The sequence below is a fragment of the Cephus cinctus genome, unplaced genomic scaffold (genome assembly GCF_000341935.2).
Source record: "Cephus cinctus unplaced genomic scaffold, Ccin1 Ccin1_scaffold1524, whole genome shotgun sequence".
NCBI lineage: Eukaryota > Metazoa > Arthropoda > Insecta > Hymenoptera > Cephidae > Cephus > Cephus cinctus.
This window is the reverse complement of record NW_014333857.1, coordinates 44,315-68,948: the sequence shown is the minus strand read 5'-3', so window position 1 is coordinate 68,948 and position 24,634 is coordinate 44,315. Positions and strand designations below refer to the sequence as shown.

Sequence of the window (24,634 nt, the reverse complement as noted above, 5' to 3'; positions counted from 1 at the left end):
GATGCGACCAGGCTTAAACTACTATGTGTAGCTTCTATAGGTAATACATAAACCTATAGCGATGCGACGGGACGCAGAGGCCTTGGCTCTACTAGGACGCCACCGTCGCCCGATAAATCATGGATCCCATGGCGCATAAATATCGCAAGATCGGGCGTAAACCGCGACTCGTTCGGGGCGTGCTCGCCACACTGTCGGATTTATCGTTTCTGCCTTCTAATTGACAAATAGACCGCGTGTCCTCTCGTTTCTGATACCCGAACTAAGTTTCAGTGGAAATGCAGTATCTGGTATGGAAATGAAATATAAAAAAGAGGGGCCGGATATGCATATAAGGGAGAGGGGGAAAAATAATTATTAAAAAAGAAATCAAAAATTACACTGAATTACAAAAAAAATATTAGAGGATGATATGCGTACGAAAGATGCATCGGAGTGTGTGACAATAAAGTTATTGCGAATATGCAAGAAAATTTTTTAAATAAAAAATTTTGCCATTTGTACAAAGGTTGCTTGAAACTCTCATTTTTCCTAAGATTTTCTCTTATTGCCCGTAGCGCGCCATATTGTTTCGATCTTAACTGCCGCGGCGTGTATGTATGTATATATTGCGTCTTTCTGGAACACCCGGTGGCGTTTACGTGCCGAGTGGATACGAATGGATTTAAATGCATTGGACCTAGAATTGCACGTAACCCTAAGATATACGCAGATGCACGTCAATTGAGAAGAGCAACGAGGGCCGCATTGTGTCACGGACACGGAAATACGTTTACGGTGTCAGTAATAGGGACAAAGATTGGGTCCAGATGTCGCGACCTCTGCGCCCTCTTCGTCGCCTCGTTATTTTATCCTCTCCTCACGCTCTTCATACGGACGTGTCCTTAAGATATTAGGCTGCACGCGAAATGATACGTTTGCGAACTCTTACCGAACTTCATTGTTATTGTTATATCTCACAACTACAAATTTCAATTGAGAATCTTGTTTTTCTGGAACGTTCTAGAACAAGCCAGAACGACAAGTAGAACCAGAATTTTCGAATTATGGGGGAGCTAACTTCCCGCACCCTGGCATATATATAATAAAAAAAATAAAACTTGATTATATTTCACGTGCCGTTTGTACTTGCGTTCACGCAACAGTGGATTTCCGCCATTAGCGAAATTTTGAGATACGTCCTCGAGGCCGCGAACGTTACCGTTAAACTTACTGAATGGAGTCGTGAAGGAACACTAAAAAGATAAGAAATAAGTAAAAAAAGAAAAACCAGGCAAGTGGGAGGCAGAAAATGAAAGGGGAAGAGGACTGGAAAAATAGCGAAGTGGGAAAAGTAGGTAACGGTAGTGAGGGAGATGTAAGATATGAGGAGCTTCTAGGAAAGTAGGAGAGAGAAGTGGTGTCTGCTCGGAGCTTTTTCCGCTTTGCCATTTTGCCACGAAAGCATGGGTTGGGAGGGGATGGGGAGGGGAGTACAAGGGAGATACAAAGCGTTGGGTGGTTAGGTGGCGGGGGGGGATGGAGGGGGTAGGACTCTCTGCGCCACTGGTAAGTTTGAAAAAGTTAGCCAAACTTCGTCGGGGTTTATTTTCATTCCAGTTTACGCCTCCTTATTTGAGTTAACGGCCTAAGCTGCCGCTCGTTAAAGCGAATGCACACGGGTCCAGTTTACAAAGCTTCGTTTTCACGGGACGACACGAAATTTTTTCTTTCTTTTTCTTTTCTTTTTCATCGTTTCAACGATTTTCCATTAGAAGGAAATTCTTAACAAACGCGATATTCATTGAATCGCTGCTATTCGTCCGCGTATCGCAATTGTAAAATAACGTGAGGGTCGTAGCGATTTTATCGCCGATTGCGTGCACCACCCTAATTCCAATGTCAATTATAATAAAACCTGACGCCGTCGCGAGGTTGTAAATCGTATATTCGAAGTGAGTCAAGTTTTCCTGTAATTTGTCAAATTTTCTATACAAAGTCCATAGCCCACTCGGCAGAGAGAGACAGAGGCTCCTTCGGCAATTAACGGCGGGAAATTCAAATTTCTTCGAGATCTCGCTACAGGTTAGCCGCAACAGTGAATTTCGCTGTACAAGTACACAGACTAAAGTACGAAACGATTTCTGGTTATTATTTCGAATCGTGTCGAGAGTTCGAACTTATCCGGAAGTATTCGAGACACTTGCCGAGCTTTTTATCGTCCGAGAAACTTGCCAGAAACGGGAACGTCAGCTTCTTCTTATCCACCTCCTTTCTTGCTCTCCCTTTTCTCTCTCTCCCTTTCTCTCTCCAACCCTCTCTCTCTCACTCTCTTTTTCTCTCGCACGAAACTCGACAAATTTCGATCGCAGTACCAACTACTCATGGGAAAACTTGAGGAAGTGACGTGGGAAACTTACTTCAAGACGCCCTCCCCCCCCCCTACGCCCACTCCAAGTCGTAAAACAGTTTCACTTAACTTTGGCTTCCAGGAACGAAAGAAAAAAAATATATTTCAACCCCTAACTCGACAGTGAGCAAACACGTCAAAGGGGGGTTGTTTCTCGAGCTTCCGTAAAAATGAACTAATTATATACATGCCATACAAATAATTAATTAGATAATAAGAATTTTAACGAAAAACAAAAAAAACGTTGAAAACTTTTATCTTCCGTCTTACCCAAAATTCTTATCTCAAGTATCTATTGATATTTTCGTTTTTTTTTTTTTTAAGTAGGATCAGTCATCTTTTCTCTTATCAAATTAAATGCTTGGAACGTAAAGCAGCAAAATTTCAGGTAACGTTGGACCTTTTCCAACGTTAAAAATATACTGTGTATGCTCGCATATACGATATACTATATGTATGTACAGACAGTAAAAATACAGGTGTGTGCAGAGAAGGAGAAAGAGAGAGAGAGAGAGAGAGAGAATGCACTTGCACTCCGAAAACGTGAAGAACTCGGCTGACTCGAGTTACGTAAAACTTCGGCACGAAGCATCGAATTAAAAAGTTTTCGCGAGGCACCCTTAAACTTTTCACGTCGACGCGCTGTCAGACGAATTTCAGCCCGAAGGAGCAATAGCCATTTTGCACGGACGATAATGTTAACCGGCAGCCGCGGATAATAACGTTTTAACGATGAGACGGCTTCGTGGTGACTGTAGCTTGTGAATCGGTAGAAAATAAACGAGATACGTCAATTTTCTGCATTAAGAAGAAAACAAAGAGAAAGAAAGAAAAAAAAAAAGAAAGAAAGAACAAAGTATAACAAGATTCTTATCTTTGGTGTCTTGTGCAACCAAGTACTTACTGTGTATATCTATACATCGCTGCATATATATATATATATACATATATATACAGTTACGAGTAAAAGCAATGAGCAATATGGAGAAATATGCACAAATTTACGTAGGTACATATGGAAATGTGCAAATGCGAAATTGCAGCAAAGTCCAAAAGTTTTTTGTCGCACGTATCCGTGTCAACGTGAAATTAGTCAGCTGTTGCCAGGTCCCATCGCCTATACCGCGACGGGTTTGCCTCTGCAGTGGCGAACGGCAGTCGACAAAACACGGCTGACTCAGAATTACGAAGACGCGGGTATTTATTTATAAAACAATGAGCTTCCCCGGCAGACATCCTGGCGAATCGCGAATAGAAACCGAAACCTAGTTATGCCATTTATTTCAGGCACAGAGATTCGCCAACTAGTTATATCCATACTGCATAGTTACATACACGTCTATGTATATAGGGTTAATCAGTGCTATTGCACCACCTGAAAATTATTATCCGTTTGGTTCCTATTGATTCGCATAGTAGAACCACATTCAGGTGGTTCGATAGTCCCGAATGACCGCGTACATACGTGTATGGTTATCCGTATATAAACGGTTATTCAGAATTACACAATCGCCTGAAGATGATTCAGTCCATTTGATTTCTATTAATTTCAATGATAAAAGAATCGTCAGGACGGTCGGACCTACCACGTGGGTATGAACGACCGTGTATGCATATGCGCATGCATGTGTACAGTGGGCTGCAAAATTTTTTAATTCATGGGCGACAAGAGAAGTAAGAATATTAAAATGAAGAAAAAAAATTTAGAAAATCCATTCAAGCATAATCCTCTATTATTAAACATAAATCGTCTGACTCACTGTGAGTGGGAGCAGCGTTGCCACACACCGGGTACGTAATCTTGTAGGATTCGCAAGTCGTCGTGGAGAAAAGTATCGCGAGTAAGTTAAAAATGGACAGGTAAAAATGAGGGCGGAATATTTTTGAAAAATACCAACTGAACGAGGGATAAAGAAATTTTGAATTAATTATTACGAGTATTCCTACATTTTTTTTTTCTTTTTTTTTTTCTTTACTTCAACGTCAAAGAAAAATTGTGCAATATGCATAAAAAGTACTTGCCGATCTGGATTTGTTAATTTTCAATTTCTATAATATGTACTTTTTTTTTCAAGTTTCTCAAACTGACCCAGCCATACGCTAAATCTCATTGCGCTAAATGTTCTTGAAATAAACGGGCAGGTCGTTTTCAACGGGTTGGAAGTATCCATTAAGTTATGAGAGGCTGGTACCACGGGGTGGACGCAGCTGTTGCCAAGACAGGGATTTTAACGTTCCCGCAATTGGCCGTAGCATAAGCTCCAAACGTGGCAAACGAGCCATTATCTATTATAAGGTGAATTCAATGCGAGACTCGATATACGATCCATGATCCATAATGATCTATACCCAAGAGTTGACAACTGCATCCACCCCGTGTAAAGCACCGAGTCCATTAACCGCCTAAAACACCATCGATTAATAACCCCTACAAAACGATGATTAATTAGACCACAGCTGTAATTAATATATCCCATAATCATTAGTCAAAATAAAAAAAAAACGTCGATTAAAAAATTAAGTTTACACAAAATTTGTTTTATCAATCAATTTTCGAAAACTCAAATTAACCGACGCCACTAGTTCCCGTATCCATACGCGTGAGCTGTGAATTCGAAATTGGCATAAAAAAATAAAAAAAAAAATTCATTCGATTCATCCATCCAAACCGGAACCGGATGTAACCCCGAAGTCTTTGTAACGCGAGAAATCTCGAAACCTCTCATTGTCAACGGGGCTCTCCTCCTCCTCCTCCTCCCACCCCCTCCCCCTCCTCCTTCTTCTTTCTTGGAGGCGATCGAGCTGTCGCATGAAAACGCTTAAGAAATGCAAGACGAGACTTCGGTCTCGAGTAGTTCCGCCCTTTTAGGATTTACGAAGCCATCCGACGGATCGTGTATCTTCGCTTGTCACCCATTCGTGCTGTACCTACGATGGCACAATGGCCACACAAAAACCGTTCGATAAGGCCTGAACGATACGGTAAAGAGGATAGTATGCATATACAGAACCGAACAATGACAAACATGCACACACGTACCATGAATGAATCGTACACGTTTCGTAAGACCCAGTCGATATTGTAATAAGGACAGTTCAGTCCTGTGATACAAACCCAACGCATGCCCAAGAAAGACCAATAGTACAGTGCGTGAAAAAAGGTAAAAAAAAAATGGCACAATATTTTCGTCGATACATTTGACCGACAAAAATCAAACGAGTAACGCGTAAGGAATGACGTAAACGCGACGTTTCAAGTATAAAGAATAAAATCCATTGTCGGACGACAGCGACAGCTGGAACAATGGTTCAGCTCATAGAATCCCAGACTCTCTTTCGCTTTATTTCTTTTTCGTCTTTCCTCTCCCGTACAGTTATACGTTCACGAGTTACAATGTCTTCCGTTACTTGGATTTTCCATATCCGGTCTTTTGACTCGGAGCCAGTGGTACCAGTAGAGTCGTCGTGGGATTATCACGTGGCAAAAGTGTATTTTTCTACGTATTCAAACGCGATGAGATCGCAGCGCCGATACCGCAAAGAGCGAAGCTGATTACTCATCGCGAAATCTATCTGGACTCTCTGTACTCTGGGCTACGAGGAGGAACGCTTAGAGATTTTATTGTACCTGGTTGTTGAACCCTTGGGAGAGTCTCTAGGCACTCCGTTACTTCGCGGATATTGCCTTCCATTATGCCCACCCTGACGACACATCCTTCGGTGTATATGCGTGTATGCATATATGCATATTGGTATATAGGTATAGCAGAGATAAGCCGGTTATGCAATGACGCTAAGAAATCTCTAAGGCTCTTACCGGGCACTGGTGGATACACGAGTTACACGATGCAAGCGTACCGGGTGTTATTTGTATAATTCAAAAATTTATTTACGTGACCAAAAAGTCTAAGAAAAGGGGATACAAAAATACAATAATGTTCTTTTGAAGTAAGACGTACGTTTGACAACGAGTCTATCGCAGTGACATGCCTGCATATGATTATTGTCGGGAAAAGCTTCTAGAAGCAAACATGGCGGCGACGGATGTCGATTTTGAGACAACAATAAGTAAGGGGCTGGATGTGAGAATGGAAATAAGATAGTTCCGTCGCAAGGGTAGTTTTCGGTACATCCCGAACATCGTGGCGATAACCTCGAAGGGGTGAGAGCAAGGTGAAACCACGAGCTGGCGACAAATCGTTCTACGCGAAGGCAATATCGTCAGTGGCACGCGGCGCGCCCTGACGTCGTGTCGGGGTACTAATAATAACGACAGTGACGCAGGGCAGCGGGGTAAAGAGTTGGGAAGTGGGGATGGAAAATAAAATGGTGGCTACATGCTCAACGGCCAGGGTAAAAAGGAGGGTAGTTTTTTTTCATGACAGAAACCATAAAGGGGTTATTCGCGGTGGTGTTGACTCGTATAAATAATAGAAGATAAAAAAAGGCGAAGAGAACAATTTGCAAAGTACGTCACGAACGTTCCCCACGTGGAAAGTAGCTGGGTACGCATATGGCATCCACCAACGCGTATGCGTACAGTGGGGTATGTTGTCACTTTGCGGTTCGCAGAAATACCTGCGATTCAAATATTGAAGCATATATCTACCCTTCGGGCCAAATATTTGTTCAACCCCCAAACTAACCTCAAAACTCGTGCCTCTACCCCACGCATACAACCGTATAGCCGTATAGATACGAGAGAATAAAACGATACGCGCTCGAATAACCCCCACGTTTCGTTAACGAATAAGGGATGTTTGGTGGGCTGCGCGTATCGGTCCGTCGGTGTTGTCACACACATGGGTATATTTTTTTTTTTCATCACGTACGGGTAGTTATATTTAAACCGAACGTATGCGTATTAGATATACGAGCACCTATGCAAAGGCCGTAACGCTATGGATGAATTTTCAATGTTAGGGGTGGCGGACGGTTCTGGTACCCCCCGTAAAATGGCTATTCGACGTAAATGAAAATTGCTTGAAATACATAAATCGAAATACGAATGGCGTCGGTGGGTGACGCTAGGGTGCTAACGTAAATTTAACACTGTTAGGGGATGGAAGGGGTGGCATTTAGTTTCACCCATAGGCAGTCCCGTGGAATGTTAGGGGTGTTCGCGTATGAACCAGGCACGCGCGGCACTGCGTAATAACGCGTATGAGAGTGACCTCGTAAATATCCCGGAAAATGAGAAAAAATCACGTGGTTAATAACCGCGTGGGTACCCGGAAGAAAGTAACTCCCGAAAATAGGTAACGTTTCAAAATGGCGTCTCTCGGTTTATCAGACACTTTGGAAATATTTGAAATTTTCCAAATCACGACTTTCACATATTTTCATTTATTCCTAATGTCGTTTCTCCCTTTGCGATTCAATCGACAGGACTCTCAACGGCGAATGAGAGGCCTCTTGAGTCTTTGATACGGAAAAGAGCAGACTACCCGCTATATAGACAGTTACTCACTTGGTCTGGAATCCCTCGAATTCCTCCTGCTGCTCGCTGATCGACGCCTCGAGATCCAGGTAGGCGCCGTAATCGCCATCCTTGTAGAGCTGGAGGGCCGTGTCGTCGAGCTAGAACACAAATTGAAATTGTCGATCGTCAAATTGCTTTAGCTCCCATATACAACTACCAGCTGTAAATATATATAGGCAAACACATAAATCCTGGTAACCGAAATATTTCGCTCTAAACGGTCTCGTAAAATGACCAGCGACACTAGCGCCGCCAGTTCCGAGTACGTCTACTGAGGTTGCTTAACACGTTAAAGGCGGGGGATCTTGACGAAAGTATGCTAAGGTAACGCAGCGACCGGCCCGCCTCGTTTTTCGTCCTAGAGCGGGCGATATTTTGTGTAATCATAAAAAAAATTTAGACTTGAAAACCACAAAACATACTAAATACAAATGTAAAGTGGCGCATGGATTGCGCAATGTGGTTGCAAACCGTACTAATACGACTCCCGCCTTTAAGCTACAGTCGAGATAAATCGTAGTACTACGACTCCCGCCTTTAATGTGTTAATAACGAACCCAATAGCGCCCTTGTGAAAGGAGCATCGACGCGAGTCTTCATGCCGAGTATCTTGAAATAGATACCGAAATTATTTACCCAGACGAGTTAGGAAGTGCCAACATAAAGTTTTGATTGACATTCAAGAACCGATGCGCAGTGACCAATATTGTGATTACTGCGCATCACAGCAAAGAGACATAAGACTGTCCATACCCGTTTCGATCGCTTCGTCTTATTTTCCTCATATCGAATAAGCGCAGCCATATTGTGTAAGCTCTTCTATAAGCACGGCTGTAGTATTAACGGCCTTACCCACTGCGAGATGCCAGGGTCTGACCCATATTTCTAAAAATCCACTGTTCAAAATAGTACGCCGCAGCCCCGAACGGGACGCTCTTACATGCTCGCTATGTTTTCTCGGGCAGCTGGCTACTATACAGACTAGATGCATTTCACGAGACTAAAGCAGATCCATCACTCGGCGCTCCTTGCTCTTGCCGATTGTGCAATTGCTCTCGAAACAGAGAAAGCTAAATGGCATAGGCGATGAGCTTTTAGAGGTTAGAAATTGATATGGTTCCAAAATTCAAAATACGAGTCTGATGCAATTTCAATGTAAATATATTTTCGACAGAAAAATGGCTTTGGCTTTCGAGAATTTAGATCTCACCGGTATCGCGTATGGCTTCCTCATTTAAGGGTTTCCTATTTTTCAGCTTTCGAAGCGATGATATTACGTCTTGCGAGACTTCGTTGTTTCTTGTGAAGTCTTACTAGCAATTATACGGAGCCGTCAAGTTATTGGGTTGGCAGTAGCGTAACGATCTAATGGTACCAGTGCGTGGCACCGGGCTATAGATATATATTTTTCGATGAAATAAAAAAAAATACGTGAAGCATCAGACATTTTGAAAAAGTTAAAAACAAAGTTAGCATACTAAAGGTTCATTGGTGTAAAAAGATCCTTTGCATATTTTTACAATTAATTATTCCGTTTGCCCGGACAAAAAAGGTCTCGAATGTGCGAGGTGGACGATAAACAGATAAATACAGTCCGAGGGAGAAGCTAACGCACGTATTCGTATTCGTATTATTCATCAACGCATTCAGTAACTGGAATACGTATAAGATATATCGAATCTCGCCAAACAGGTAAGTGGTCTGTTTGTCGTACGCCATTAGAGTCTGCGGTCACCGGGACGACTCTCCGTTTCTATTAAAGCGACAGGTCGCGTGTCATATCGTTCCTTTCCGTATGCGGATTCGCATTTGCGGTGGAAGCCATTAAGTTATTATGCATACGTCAAGCAGCTCCAAGAGAACGTAACGCCAAGATACGACTGCAAGAGAAAGTACAGGGGGGTATGACATCAGGCCAATATATATAGGAAAAACCAGTTTAACACGAAGCAAAGGTAAGCAATGGGTAAAGATCTTCCGTATTAATTTTAAACGACATAAAGAAAAATATAACCGTCCAATAAACGATCGAGACTCAATAAAAAAAAAAAGAAAAAAAATATTCAACAGTCAATTCCCACCATTATACCCAGGAATCCTAAACAGCAATCCGCATTTGGAATTGATTCGATTTCGCGGAGTGGTCGCAACTTCGTACCAACAGCCACTGTTAACATTGTTTCTACACCGCGTTCCTCTGGTTTCCGTTCCCTACTTGGAGCAAGATACAAGTACAAAGAAGAGGATCAACGGTTCCGTGCCGACGAGCGAACCCGCAGCGCCCCGATTGGAAATTGATTGGACTGGCAGATTGATTCAAAGGTGGCGGTTCTGAAGCAATCAACTCCGAACTGCCGAGGTGAAGGCGGATTTTCAAGATATAGGAGGTTAGAACGGGTACAATTAATTTTGGGAAGATTTGAGAGGTGTATCTAGGTAGATGATAACAGACCAACCTATTACAGCTTGTGAAAGAATCTTTTCACAGCCAGACGGTTATACATATACATATACATAAACTCTCTATATTCGGTGTGACTGCCGCTTTAAAACCAGCGACGTAGCCACGTGTCACTGAAGTAATCACTGTATACTGGGAATAACGATCAAAGTGACTCTCGGATAAGTTTGGCATAGTAAATAATTACTGCTATGCATGTATATATATATATGTATACTAAATTAATATTGCTCACACGTTTATAAATCTGCATGGCAAATTTCTATAAAGGACTATGACGAAGGGATGGCTTTCCCGGCCAAGAGCCGATAACGTTCTCGCGGTTGGCTTCCCCATGCGTCCCAGTACCCATTTCAGTGGGGATAAGTACCTTATGTTCTACTTAGGTTGCAACGAGCTGACTACGTACTACCGGTAGGACCTGAAAGTAGATGGAGGCTGAGGATGCGGTATGGACCAGAAAAAAGCCAACCGGGTATTCCCGTGAGGATTGAGCAAGGTCCAGGTCGTAATGGAGGCTGTTGAGTTAATGCAGTGTATGCAACTTCCTTTGATTTTGATCTGATCTTCGTTATGGAATTTGTATGGGGGTGGGATAAGGAAAAATTGATGATACGAGATCCTGGACCTAATTGGAGTCTGGTAATAGATCTTTGGTAGGGCATGCAGCTTGGCATTATTTTAACGGATCTTGGATTTTTAATTATTCGTTATTATTTTTTGAAATGATTGGGCTGTATGTTTATAATAAAATTTTTCTTTGTTTCGGGTAATTACGTTAGGGTTGATCATTTCGAAATGAGATTAATTCGGTCTGACGTTGTCTTGATTGAGGAATCCTTTGATGTGCTGGATCGAGATGCTGGATGAGTGATTTTATGGGAATGGGACTGAACGAATGACGTGGATCATCCTGTGGGATAAGGGGTCCAGGAGATGTCTGTCAATTTACCCTCTTCATTCTACTCGACTGTCTGGACCATGTTGTTTCGCCACCCGTCTGCGTCCCTGCAGGACGTCTCTGAAAGATTTCAAGATATAGGTCCATCCGGAACGACCCACTCCTCCTTGACTGAGTATAGGGGTTGTAAAAGGTCGCGAAGATCGTTTCGGTGAATTTTGTTAGGGAGGATTTCGCATATCCTTAAAGTCCTTCAGCTTTCAAGAGCGTCAAAGTTCTTGAAGAATTTGCGAGAGACTTAAAGTGCTTGGAAGTGTTTGCGAATTTTAAATTGGAAAATCCAGATGTTCAAATTTGCTTCCGTATCAGAAAAAAAATTGCCAGGTTTTGCATAAGCCCGACTGATCCTTATAAACACTCGGGCTGAGGGTTTATTTAGGAAAAAAAAAAAAGTGTTACGAGTAAGTAAACGAAAAATTATTCAAATTTGAACTTTTCAATATTTCATAATAATTTATATACCGCGCAGCATCCTCATGGACCAAGCTACTGGTTAAATATCTCATTTCAGATATTTACCTCGAACTCAAATTTAACGAGTATCTCATTTTGAGATATTTATCTCGAAAAATTACTTATATCTTATCTTCAGATACTCCAGTCTCAGCTGACAGACAGATCTTGCAAAATTTTTCTACCGACTGTATCAATTTCGCATGCAATCCTACCTAAATTAGCTATACCTACGACCGAGTGCATGAAAAATAATACGGAATATTTTTTTTAATTTCCCATTCATCCCGCCGGCGATTTTAGGCAAAAATTTGCAACCTGCATGGCTCTTTCGAGCCAGGCAAATTGCAGCTTGCACAATGCGCTTTGTTATTAGGTATAGTACATCGCACGAGTACCCAGCATTTATTCCAAATTACGAAGTCGACAATTCCAAAATTTCCTAGCAAACAGTCACCGCGAACATGGAAAAAAAGATTTCAAAAACTAAAAAAAATTTTACATCCCAATTCACAGAAGCACATTCAATTCTACCAACAGCCAATAAACAAACTTTTATCCAAAATTACAAAACGCCGCCTCGCCTACGCATTTCAAAAACCGTACAAATTTTATTCCCCCTACGTAACCGCATATCTACACGTGGGCATACGCGATCTCATGCGATTCCGAAAAAGTTCGCAGAGTCACGCGTAACATAAACATCTGCTCTCGAGAGATAAACCAGGCTTTTAAAAAGTCAGAAAAAAAATCGTACACGCCATATATCTATATACACGCAACAGTCCAAAAACCGTATTTATAAATCGCATCTATCTCAAGTCCAGAAAGTGAAATTCGCATAAACTATTAATACCATGAAATTTGCACGAAAAAGAAAAAAAAATTGTTTTAAACCACCTATAAAATATACATCTATCTAGTTACTCCAACCTCGTATTATAGTTATTATTTAATCCTCCAATTTCTCCCAGCAGGCAGGATTAATGCTCCACGAAAGCCTCCTGTTCCATTAGCTACCTAAGCCTATGCTACTAAACACACTCGCATATAAATATATATATACACACGTATATATATATATATACACGTCCACCCGGTTTAACGTTACATGACACATGATCTTCAGCAAAGTCTACCGTATCTGTACATACGTGTACCTAAAATATATATACACCACATATCCAGGTCCATGTATACCTTTTTCTTTTTCACGTGCACAGTACGATAGAAAATTCAATAAAATTATAGCTTAATAATAAGCTCTTACGTATCCCTAACTTCATATACAGTATACAAAGCAAGATTTCGTATATAGCATATACGGTAGACGTCCGAATGAAAAGGACTTTGGCAGTATGAGGTTACCCATACGAGGGTATACCTCATTCAATTTGGTAGATTAAAGGAAAAAAAGAAAGCAGCGTCCTACATTGGAAAGTAACGAAGTTGCTAAAAAAAAAAAAAAATTGAAAAGTACATAAGACGTAATTTAGAAAAAATCCCAAGTTCGTAGTCGTGATTCCGTATTACGAGAAAAATCCAAATATCCCGAAAAAAAAAAAAACTATAATTTCCTATATAACAAAGAATCTTATTTCGTACGTGGCATAGGGGTACCCACAAGTAGGGTAGAGGAGTCAGCCACTCGAAAGGCTTCGATAGCCGATAGCTCGAGATAGTCCTGTGCGGCGAGTCACGCTCGGCGGCTGTCGACAGGTTACACGGATGCTTAACAAAGGTGGCAACACTGTGCCGGAGTGCATGGGCAGCATCCGGCGTGAGATGCGCTCAGCTGGACCACAGGACGGAGAAGCGTCGGGAAGCTGCCTGGTGTAGTTTGAGTGAAGTTTCGTACGGCTGAGGAAGGTATACAGTGTGATGGCTGAGGTTGCCATTGTGTGGAGGGTTGCGGCCGAGTGACGGATCGGAGGGAGGAGATGGTGACTGACTGATCCGGAGGACTCTCTATAGGGTGACTGGCTGGATTAAGGGAGAAAGCTAGAATCCTGGCCGATTTTAACGACTGCTGCACTCCCTCTGGCTGGAGTGTTAGGTTCATAAGACGGCAAGGGGGGTTGGGTTTGGGATAGGACAAAGAGGGGTTGGGTATAGGATGGGACGAAGAGGGGTTAATGGGAGCGAAGGGATGAGGGATAGAGAAGGAGAGAAAGAAAAAAAAAAGAAAACGAACGAAAAGATAGAGAAGCTCGATGGTACTTGGGATTAATCGAGATTTTAATTAATCTCTCATTCTCTCAGCATTATTTCTCTCTAGCTGTCGTATATACATACAGTTTCAATCTCACGCTCTCGAAACTAACCCGAAACTTGGTCGTTCAGTTTGCGTTTTTTGGGGGCGCGATTTGTAAGGGGATTATATATATAGAAAGTGATAACTGTACGGTCATGGTTTATCGGTTTAACAAGGGTGAAGGGATGATTTGGTCAGGGTCAGAGTTCAGGCAGTGATAATCCTCAGATTAATCAATGACCAATCCTAAATCAATTGATCGATCAACCTTTTACGAAATCGTTCGTTCTGTTAATTGAAGAATGAGAAACTTTTGGTAGCGTTAGATTTAGAAATGACAAATTTTACGGCAATAAAACGCAGATCTAACGATTGGGTCCTAGTTTTGAATTTCATAAAGAAAAGAAATTGAGGTCAGGATACCATCCTATTATTTATTGACGAACGTAATGTAGTCAGTGTCTAATATTCATATGCCAATTTGTCACTGGAGGGCCAACGTGTTTCTGTCATTGGATGAATAACATATTCATATATATATATACATGTATATACAAAAAACGTATCTCCAACATAACGACGCGTTTCGCAGAAAAGTCATTTGCATCGCAATCGAGTGATGATTCTGACGACCATTCGCGAAAAAAAAACCGCAAACGCGTTCATCGTTCGAAAAAAGGTTTCGGGGAGAAGAAAATTAATAATTAAAAAAAAACAGTTATTCCAACCAATAACCAGTTACTTCGATTTTTTATTACGAATTACGTCATCGTGTCGAACCAACCCAAAAGCGTGGAATTGACGCGTTATTGAAATAACCCGGCGCAAAGCTAACCTAACCTAACTTAACCCAACCCAATCCTAACCCATACAGTCCTGCTGTCCAAGGTAAGAAAATATCGTTAGACCGATAAAGAATATCTAGGTCGAGTCAAAGTCGAATTACGCGAGTCTCGGTTCAGCGGTTCGTAACGAATCGTAACCCTATTCGTTACCGAAGAATCGTTAGGCCCGGTGGAGTATCGATAGCGATTTAAATCGATTATACCAAACCGGAAAAGTCTCGTAACAAGACAGAAACCGTATAAAGCTAATCTCCCACGTTATTGCGCGCAGCCAGAGAATCCTCGTAGCCTCTTTGGCTGCCGGTTACGCCTGCGCGTGCTCGGTGAGCCGAGCGACTGCGCATGCGCGCGGGCTAAACAAAGAAAGTACAGGAAGTAAGACGTGCGCGCGCATACGAGCCCGAGAAGTAAATAAAGTAAAGAGATACGAAGCGACGCAATCACGTGCCGCGTCCGACAGACGGCGTGGGATCCATGTGAATCCCATTCCATTGGCCGTCCTTAATTGGCGCGAATGTGAATGGGGCTTGATTGTGACTGATAAAACCGTAGGCCGTAGGACTCGCACAATCCAGAGGGCAGGACCTTCTCACCAGTCAGGAAAATGAGTATGGCTCTTATGACGTTATTGTCGTCATTGAGAATATGTATGAGTGTGAACGCTACTTTAGTTTTATACGTTTTTTTGGTACGATGGTCTTTTTTTTTCAACGGGCGGGGAAGGGCAAATCATTTATGGGAAAATATTCAAGTTTCTTTGTCTTCGAGAAAGATTTTTAGCAATTATATCTACAGTGCCAATCGCTTTTCGATATGTATTTTCTTATTTCTGATCGTATTGATATATCGATCAGGATGTTCCCATCGAACAATCTGGATGACCGGAGGACAGATGGATGGACGGGCCGACAGATATACCTAACCTACCGTGGAATTCCTGTCGGATTTAACGGAGCGAAGACGGATTACATCGGCGAGTGGTCCGTGACGAAAATCGCGTAGGATTATTGATTCCCGTGAGTTTCATTGGTCGTGATATTATTGGGGAAAGGGACAAAGGGGCAAAGAATAAAAAATTGGAAAACAAAGTATTAAGAATGCGATTAACTATAATCTTGAAATTTTTACTGAATCACGCTCGACATTCTGACCATTAATTTTTTTCCCAATAAACTCTAATCAGAATATAACGATATAAATTGAAAAATCATATTGTGCAAAACTGACCAACACGGAATTATCGTCTTTGTTTACCCTGAAAAGTCCACGAGGGGATAAATAATAGCGAGAAAAATTTGAAAAATGTTTTTTTAATTATGATACATTACATCCGGTTTATCATTGAATGTAAATTTAATTGGGAAACATATAGATGGTCGTGGAGAACGGGGTAAGCCGCAAGTAAGCAGACGAGAGGGTAAAAGTCACCCTTCTCCTCTTTTTTTTTTAAAGCCAAGTATAAACGGCCGCCCTAGGTACCCATTGCCAGACGGCGAGTAGGTAATTGTCATGCAAAGTAAAGAGGCGGCATTAGCATCATGAGCGGGCAAATGTTCCACGCTCCCCGTGCATTGTGTAGCCTCTAGTTAGTTCATTAATTCCATCGTAGCGCAAGGAACAACAATAACAACAGGCAACGCGTTCCCACCAAGAGAACTTCATTTGGCCGCGAATATATTTTCCTGGGGGTGCACTCTCCTTGTTGATTTTTTTCCTTTTGCAGGAAAGAAAAAATAAATAGCACGGTCGGTATCTTTTTTTTTAAAGCCAAGTATAATTGGGCCGAGAGAACAAAACGATGCTTGATAAAATGTTGTTTTTATTAAACGACACTTTTGAGGCGTATAATTACGATATTGCGTGAATTAAGATATTTTGAGAATAAAAAAAACCGTGATTCGAGAGGGGGGGAAATTTTGAAATTTTTTAGCGGAATCTTATTCAAGTACTGCTTGGTTGTAGAAAAATTGATTTATCTATTTTTCGAGTAACCTGTCAATCTGAGACAATCAATCCCCCTCCTGACACCTTTTCCCCCCAAAATATTCATAGCTCAGACGCACTTTTATCACAGTCACTCAGTTGCGTCCGACATTTTTCATTATCTCAAAATTTTCGTTATCTCAATAATTTTCAACATTATTCGCCTCGTCATATCATTTTGGCTTGTCAGAGAGAAAAGACTCCGTTAAAAACAAATAAAGTTGGAAAAAAATATGTACACGCGCAATTTCTGCCCGCATTTTCCTCCCACGCACACGCGGAAATTCATCCTCCGAACACGCACTGCGCATGCGCAACAATATCCCATAGACTTCGACAATTCCAGCCCCCCCTCCGACCAGTTCCCAACGCACAGGCGTGCAAAACGCATCGTCCTGTCGAAAATTTGTGTTTTGTGAAAAAAAAAAGAAACGCCTATCAAAGTTACCATTGCACCCTATCAAACACAAGACAACTCCAAAAAAAAAAAACCCAAAAGTTACAACAAACGTTATTTATACCCATAGGCGACACCCCAAATTTCCCACCGTGTTATTAACTTCCGTCGCGAGAAAGCAAAACCGATCAACGTCTCACGAAAGAAAACTAGAGACTTCCGTTCGACCAGCATCCGGTACTCTGGACCGAGTGAAAAAGAGTCTCATTGTAAACTTTGATCCCAGCTCGTAAATTACAGCACCAGTGCCTTCTGTTTCGCTAACCCTGATTCCTCCTTTATTTTCTCCCCCCCACCCCCTCCTCCTCCCCCCCTTTAACTCAACTATTTCCCCATCTTTTCCTGCGAGATACCCAAAATCCCCACCGAAAATCCCAAGTGGAGCATCCAATTTTCCGGGGATCAGACGTTATCCGGCACTTTAAGATTCGTGAGATTGAAATCGGCTACCGAGCCCGAGCCGCGCAGCCTCCATACGATCTGCCATGCATCTTTCCTCGTAGTCCTACGCTGACGCTGCGTCTGACCGTAATCATAGACGCCGGACATCCCATACGGACTATAAAGGCAAGTTTTCAAGTGACTCGAGTTCCGTCAGTAGCGTAAAATAGGGGTAGCGCGACTTGAGACAGGGGGAGGAAATTCAAAAAAGACATACAAGGCGCATGCGCTGTTTTCAACAATGGAAGTCTGACAGCTGTTTGGCTTTACGTCGTTTCTATGTAACGAAAATTCGTGGCGATTAAAGTCGCTAGGATTCAACTAATTAAAAATAAAAAAATAAAAAATAACAAACGCTACGTCATGCGTGTACATACGCCATAGCGTATAAGGACACAGAGAGTTAATAGCGTTGCCATGCACTGCGTGATTGCTGACAAGCATGTGTTAATTACTGTTTTACCGGATTTAGGTCTTTTTTTTCTAATTTGCTTCGAATTACCTCGTTCCCACGGGAAAACAAGAGGAGGAAGGAATTTCGACGAGCGACGACTCTGATTGGTTGGTGGAAACCGGATGGACTCGACTAAGCGTTCAGATTTAGGCGGGGATTAGAAAATAAGTCAAATTATTCAAAAGACGTTAGGAAATAACCCTGTCATATTTATACATATATACAGGGTTATTCATACCACCGTACCATCTGAAGATGGTTCTATTATAGAAATCAAATAGACAGGTATAACTTCAGATCGTACATTTGCAGTGAGTAACCCTGTGTATTTATGTTCTTATACGAGTATATCTATATATCGGACGTACCTATCGACCAATTAGCAGAAATGAGATCAGACCCTCAGATTAACTGCCAGCTTCTTCTGACGTTACCTTGGTATTTTGTGTGTGTATCTATATATATATATATTATTTTATGTAGAGAATACATGTATAAATTACTTATAGTCTAAAAGTTCACAAAGTAGCTTCGCAAAGTAATAGTAAAGCTGCCTGGGAGAGAATCGATAAATTGATATATACAGATATACAGGTGGTATATTAATATGGGATAGGATAAATGACCGTGACGTCAAAAAAGAAAGAGGGACGTCGAATCGTTTTGAATGGCTAATTAAGAGCTGCTTGAGTAACCCTGACGTTCGATTATCCTACCTATCCTTATCTGACCCTGCTGTAATTTTAACCTAATAAGATTTTCTGGCCAAACTACCCTGATTATCGTCAGCCTATATACCCCAGCTGTCGAAACTACCCAACAACTTGTCATCCCCCCGTGTTACGAACACGTCCCAAGTTGAGCCTTCGATTTTTTAAATAAACAAACCACGTTACAGCATCATTTTGACCCCTTGGTAAATTAAGCCTACGTCGTCTGACTCGTGACGTGGTGAAACCAAGGAAAGAAAATTATTCCGATGAAAAAGCAGGTAAACACTATTTGGAGATGATTATGAAAATATTTAAAAAATTCATTGAGTCACGGATATTAATCGTGGGACTCTGTGCCGTATACGCAGAGAGAATCCACGTATGAAAAAAGTTTTGAAAGATGTTGAGTATAATAACAAAAGCGATTCTACGCCAAAAATAATTATATGACAAATAAAAGAAAACAGTCATACCCATGTTCAGCGTTGCTAATGGACTGGCATTTGCGGTAGCAGGCAGCTACGTAGCAGTGTATAAAGCGAAGCAGACATTGGTCAGTTATTAGTCGCTGGTCATTGTGGCGATGAAGATTATGGTTTTTCAGCGTCAATTAAACTGTTTGACAGTCTGACCTTGGCGCTTTAATCCGCCACGAAAGCGAAGACTGGTTATAGTTTCGCGAGGAGCAACAAGCGACGAAGATTCACAGCCGGCGTAGAGCGCATCTGGCGTTGCCATTTAAACCTGTCGCTGTTTTATTGCTCGTGACGTCAATGACGAGTTATCATTGCTATCTTATTGCCACTGTTTCTGCCCTCGTAGTCTATTTTCTCTTGATCGACCCGAGACGAAGACGAACGAAAGCCGAACGCGACTTTCGACATCGCGTAAGTTACGAGACGTGAAATGCGAGTGGGAATAGTTGCCGAAAATGCCGCCAGGCGGCGCCGATGTCAGTCTCCCGCGTCGAGCCACACGATTTTCCCTGTCGAGCCGGGCGGATATTTTTTTCGTGTTTTCCCAACGAAGAACAACAGTCCAATTAGTAATATCGCGTAAATGTGTTCACTGGTGTGACAAGTATTACTCGTGGCAATAGTGGACTGTGCTGACGCACGTGTTACTGTGAGCCATGTGTTTTCCTGACCCAGTGCCGACCTTTACTGCATCGATTCTCTTCATCATGGCCGCCGTCATGCACGGGACGAGAACTTGGCGGGTTTCGTGACCAGATTTGCCGCTGACCTTTTATCCAGCACGAAGTACGTTTCCGTTCCCTTGATATATTCCTATGGCCCGATTTCTCTGTTCCTTCCCTTCTTCCTCCTGAACTTCCCCATGCATTCTCTGCTTTCGGCCGCGTGACATCACTCTCCGACCGTATACTACTATACTATATACTATACTATACGGGCCACCGTTGCAATACGAGATGCATGACACGTTTTCGCTTTTCTGATTAATCGTGATGGTAGGAAGTGAAATCTTTTGAAAAATACATTATCGCTGCTGACGATTATCGAAAATTTGTTTGCGAACGTACAACGGCGCATGGGAGAGAGGGCTTCTTTAACTGATCGGTGATATACGGATGCCGGTTATCATATGTGACTTACAATCGAGACGATAACGGATTCGCCAGACTCGAATCTAATCTGGTGCACAAAGAGGACGCCCTGACGTCACCGACGCCGGGATGTCAGTTTTTATTTTCAACGATGATGGACTCGAATGATAGACAGTGAGTAATTATTCTTTGTCCAAAAAATTGAAAATCCTTAATTGAACCTCTTCGTTATATTTTACATTGACAAGTCCTCGAAACACGCGTGATCCAGAGCGTCCTATTTCCGCTATCAAAATTCGTAATTACAAAACAAATTTCCCAAAAACAAAATTAACGAGGTCGCATATCCACCAAGAGGATTCTGTCGCTCGCTCCATCAAGAACAAGAAAAATTATCACGTGAAATCCCGTAACTTCCAATTTTCAAGCGACACAACGAACCATCGCGCGCGCATGCGCACAGATCCTCAAAACAATCTGTACAACCACCCATAAAAGTCGTCGTACGCGCGAATCGCTTTCATGAATATTGATCGAGCGTCCAAAAATAATATGTGTTCCATGTACATCGGCATGGGATCGATGCACTCTCTCGTAAGACAGCCATCTTAACGATCATCACAACATTATTAATATGTATAAGAAAGCCAAGCCTTCCCTTGCCCCCCATAAGGTCGTGTTAAAAATATAATCGTTTCCTCATCCGCCTCCTCCCTCTGCCTCAATTAATCCCCTTGCCACCCTCCTATAATTGAAAAGGAAAAAGATTCATAACCCTCCCGCCTCAAAATCCTGTCCGGTCCTTCCTGACCAATTTTTTTTTTCACCACGGACTGTACCGGCCGTCCCGTAACGTCCGCTGCAAAACGCGTGGGCAATCTCTGAATGAAAAGCTGGACAGCTTTTAAGAGCCCGAGCGTACCACTCTGTGCACGTCTACGGTGGATGCTGCATTCATGGCGGAATGCAACAAAGAGACCCACGCCGGCAACCTACACAGACGTAGACGTCTCGCTAGGTAACTAAGAAGTTAGGGTAGGTACGTAGAGAGCGGCTATCAGGTGACTCGTAAATTTCAAGTAAAGCCAACGATTTCCGTACGAGCTGAGATAATGTTAAATAATACAAAAGAGTCCGTGCAATGGCCTTCGAGTTAAAGAAGTGAATTTACGTTATCAGAAAAAAAGCTATCAATTTAAAAAAAAAAGAATTAATCGAATCGTCTGCAGCAACGACAGATAAAAAGTAGACGCGTTCGACGAATGACATGGAATTTTTTTCAAAATTAAATTAAATCGTTACGCGCTAATAAACGCGTCTGTCCATATGATTGTCAATTTCTACACGGAGAACCGCGCTAAAGTATCAAAGTTCAATAACGATTCAACCACGTGTATCCGGGAATCCGCGAATTCCTACACGCGGTGTTCGCGTTTTAAATAGTCTAGCGAGAGTGGAAAAGTGTGGAAAGTCATTGGCCAAGTTAGCGTGGCGAATTAATTCGCGTCTCGCTCGAGAGAGCCATCTCCAAAGATGAAGATATATATATATATATATTTATTTTTTTACAAGTATTACTCGAGACGTTATATATACAATATATATATATATAATAAAAAATGTCTAGAAAAATATATCTAACCTAACCTACCACTCTTCACGTGAATGCATTTTAAAGAAGGCGGAATATATATATATATATATACACACACATATATCTTTTTATACCTGAGCCGCATTCTCTCCCAACTCCCATCCACGCGAGTCATACAAGTCCCGAGTCTTCTTGCGCGAGCAACCAAGAACGACTCTGTGCAATAATCCATCGAGTTGTCATGCGGTTGATAAATAAAATTACTACGTCATACGATTAACGACTAATTGATCGTGATCGATTATCAGTCAATTATTATATATCGGACACCCGTTAATACGTGGTATATTAATAATAATTTTAAAAAATCAACTTTCAAAATCGCACTGCTTCGCCAGGTCGCCAACCATTGAAAACTCGTCCTAAGGGCATGTCCCGTTCACGGGCCGATTTACCAAACGATTTGCTATTGTACGAAATGTTTCGTAAAACCTCCTTAAGGCTTTCGTTTCACTTTCATGAACGCGTCCGACGCTCCGAAGAGGGAAAGGCATGCGAGGTAGCTAATTTCTCGAAATAGGTATAACCGTTAATAATCGCGTGCACTTGGAAATTCATTCTGTCGACATGGCACGACATACGTGTCACGCATGTTCGTATTTACGTATTAAATTCTTTTTTTTAAGGATTGCTTTAGCCAGCCTTAAGATTGGGTTAGGTCGTGACGTTACGTCATGCCATGTTACGTAGGTCCTTTAGCTTTACGAGTCTTCCTGTCTTATTTTGTATATGCATGTTTGTTCGACGTAAGTTCAAAGGTAACTTCGACTAAGCATGAATAGGCTTGGGGGTCGAAGGTCACGACTCGTGAGTCAATCGTGTGTGTGCGTATATATATATGACAAATTCGTCTATGGGCAACTTTTTGAAATTTCGGAACACATGCGTTTGTATGTTTCAAATTGGTTGCAGTGTAGGTTACAATTTTTCCACGTCCACGTGGTCAAACTGTCAAGATGTGTTTACATGTTTACAATTGATTGTACTGGACTTTGCAGTTTCGCGAGTGATTCTCACTAAATTTGTTATTTGTGGGTTTATCGGTAGAGTTTGCTCTGTCAAATTTGAATACTGAAAATTGACAACTTTACGGCTGTGGCGGTTTCTGACGTAAACAAAGTACACGTGGTTCTGCTGTCAGGATAGGTTAGGTACCCTTTTGCACTGTCACCCACTGAGCGTATCGTGCTTTGTAAATCACAGGAGTGATAAGGAGCTAATTTACATTAGAATTCTCGCGAGGCTGTCTCTGTGCTGTCTGCAATATATTGGAAGATTTACAAAATTTTCCAATCGCTGTTTTGACTCTACGAATTATACGAGGCAAATCTATACGACAATAACAATCAGCTGTTTCCTGCTCGAGTGATCTGTCCTTGTTGGTAAGATCAACGAGACGTATCGAGCCCAATGAAAATTCAATTATTATCATTAGTACAGTCAGGACAAAAAACGTGCGAAAATAAATGCCAATGACAAATAGTCTGCGCGAACTTATTTAGCGCGACATACATAACCGACAACCCGTTAAAAATCGTACGGTAACTCTAAGGAAATTTTTGGTATGATTTAAAAAAATTAAATATGTCCATCGTAACTCTAGAGTCTGATTAAACACAGAAATACGCGTATCATTAAATTTTCTCACGCGACTGTACCTTCTTTCGGTACAAAATTCAATACAAAAACACGTCCCACCGCTTAAGACCTACGTAAATCATATAAATGTAAACACATTATAGGATGGAGGTGGTTAAAAAAATTTCACCTCCATTTTTCCTCGACATGTAAAAAAAATTCGTTTTGATAAAAAATCAATTTTCATTTTTTTCAGAATCGACTCACCCTGTGCGGGGCTCTAAGGAGCCGGTGAACAGCCGCAAGTTGGTTGATCAGCGGCAAGGTCGCACTGAACGTGTGCACTGGAGGTCTTGGCGGTTCCGGATAAGAGCTGGCATAAGCGAACGGATCCACGTCGTTGAGATATTGAACTCTACACGTGAGGGACATGTTTGGTCCGTTCGAAAATCTCTGGAAGTTACGTAGTTCGTCGTTTTTAATTGGAGTGGCGCTGCGAGCGCGAATACCACTTGTTGATCGTTCGCAGCGTGTCGCGCGATGTGAAACAAGTTGTAGGGTAAATTTTTAAAAAAATATTTTTTTAACTTTTTGAGTTTTGGGTTTTACTAAAGTTTTGTTTTCTAATAAAATTTTACCACTTTTTAACGTATCACGACACCGGCGCACTGCGGTCGAAAAGAAAACCTCGCGTAACGCTTATGGGTTTCTAAAACTGTACGAACGTCGCGACGCTGGCGTCAAGGTTCTTCGATGTTGTATTCGAACCGGTTCACTGGACGATTCACTGTTTTATATTCTCGCGGGACCTTCTACAGTCACTTGACTTCCAGGACTGGTTAGCGGGATGGATACACCATTGGTACGTGGATCTTTCGTGGATCCTAACCTATTAGTATTGGATCGATCTTTACGATAGGATCGGTAATACGCGATATCAGC

General features: G+C 41.8%; 1 protein-coding gene across 10 annotated transcripts in view; it reads right to left on the bottom strand.

Moving 5' to 3' along the window:
* The window catches only part of LOC107273227, an 89,923-nt gene that overhangs the window by 45,543 nt on the left and 19,746 nt on the right, over positions 1-24,634 (bottom strand). For 8 of the 10 annotated variants that reach the window (XM_025090531.1, XM_025090533.1, XM_025090530.1 and 5 more), the window contains 2 exons: positions 23,960-24,145; positions 7,860-7,969 (listed from right to left, as the gene is read on the bottom strand). In XM_025090531.1, the coding sequence (XP_024946299.1) occupies positions 7,860-7,969; positions 23,960-24,145 (296 nt within the window). The remainder of the gene's footprint in view (positions 1-7,859; positions 7,970-23,959; positions 24,146-24,634) is intronic. The other 2 variants (XM_025090535.1, XM_025090536.1) reach the window with 1 other exon arrangement.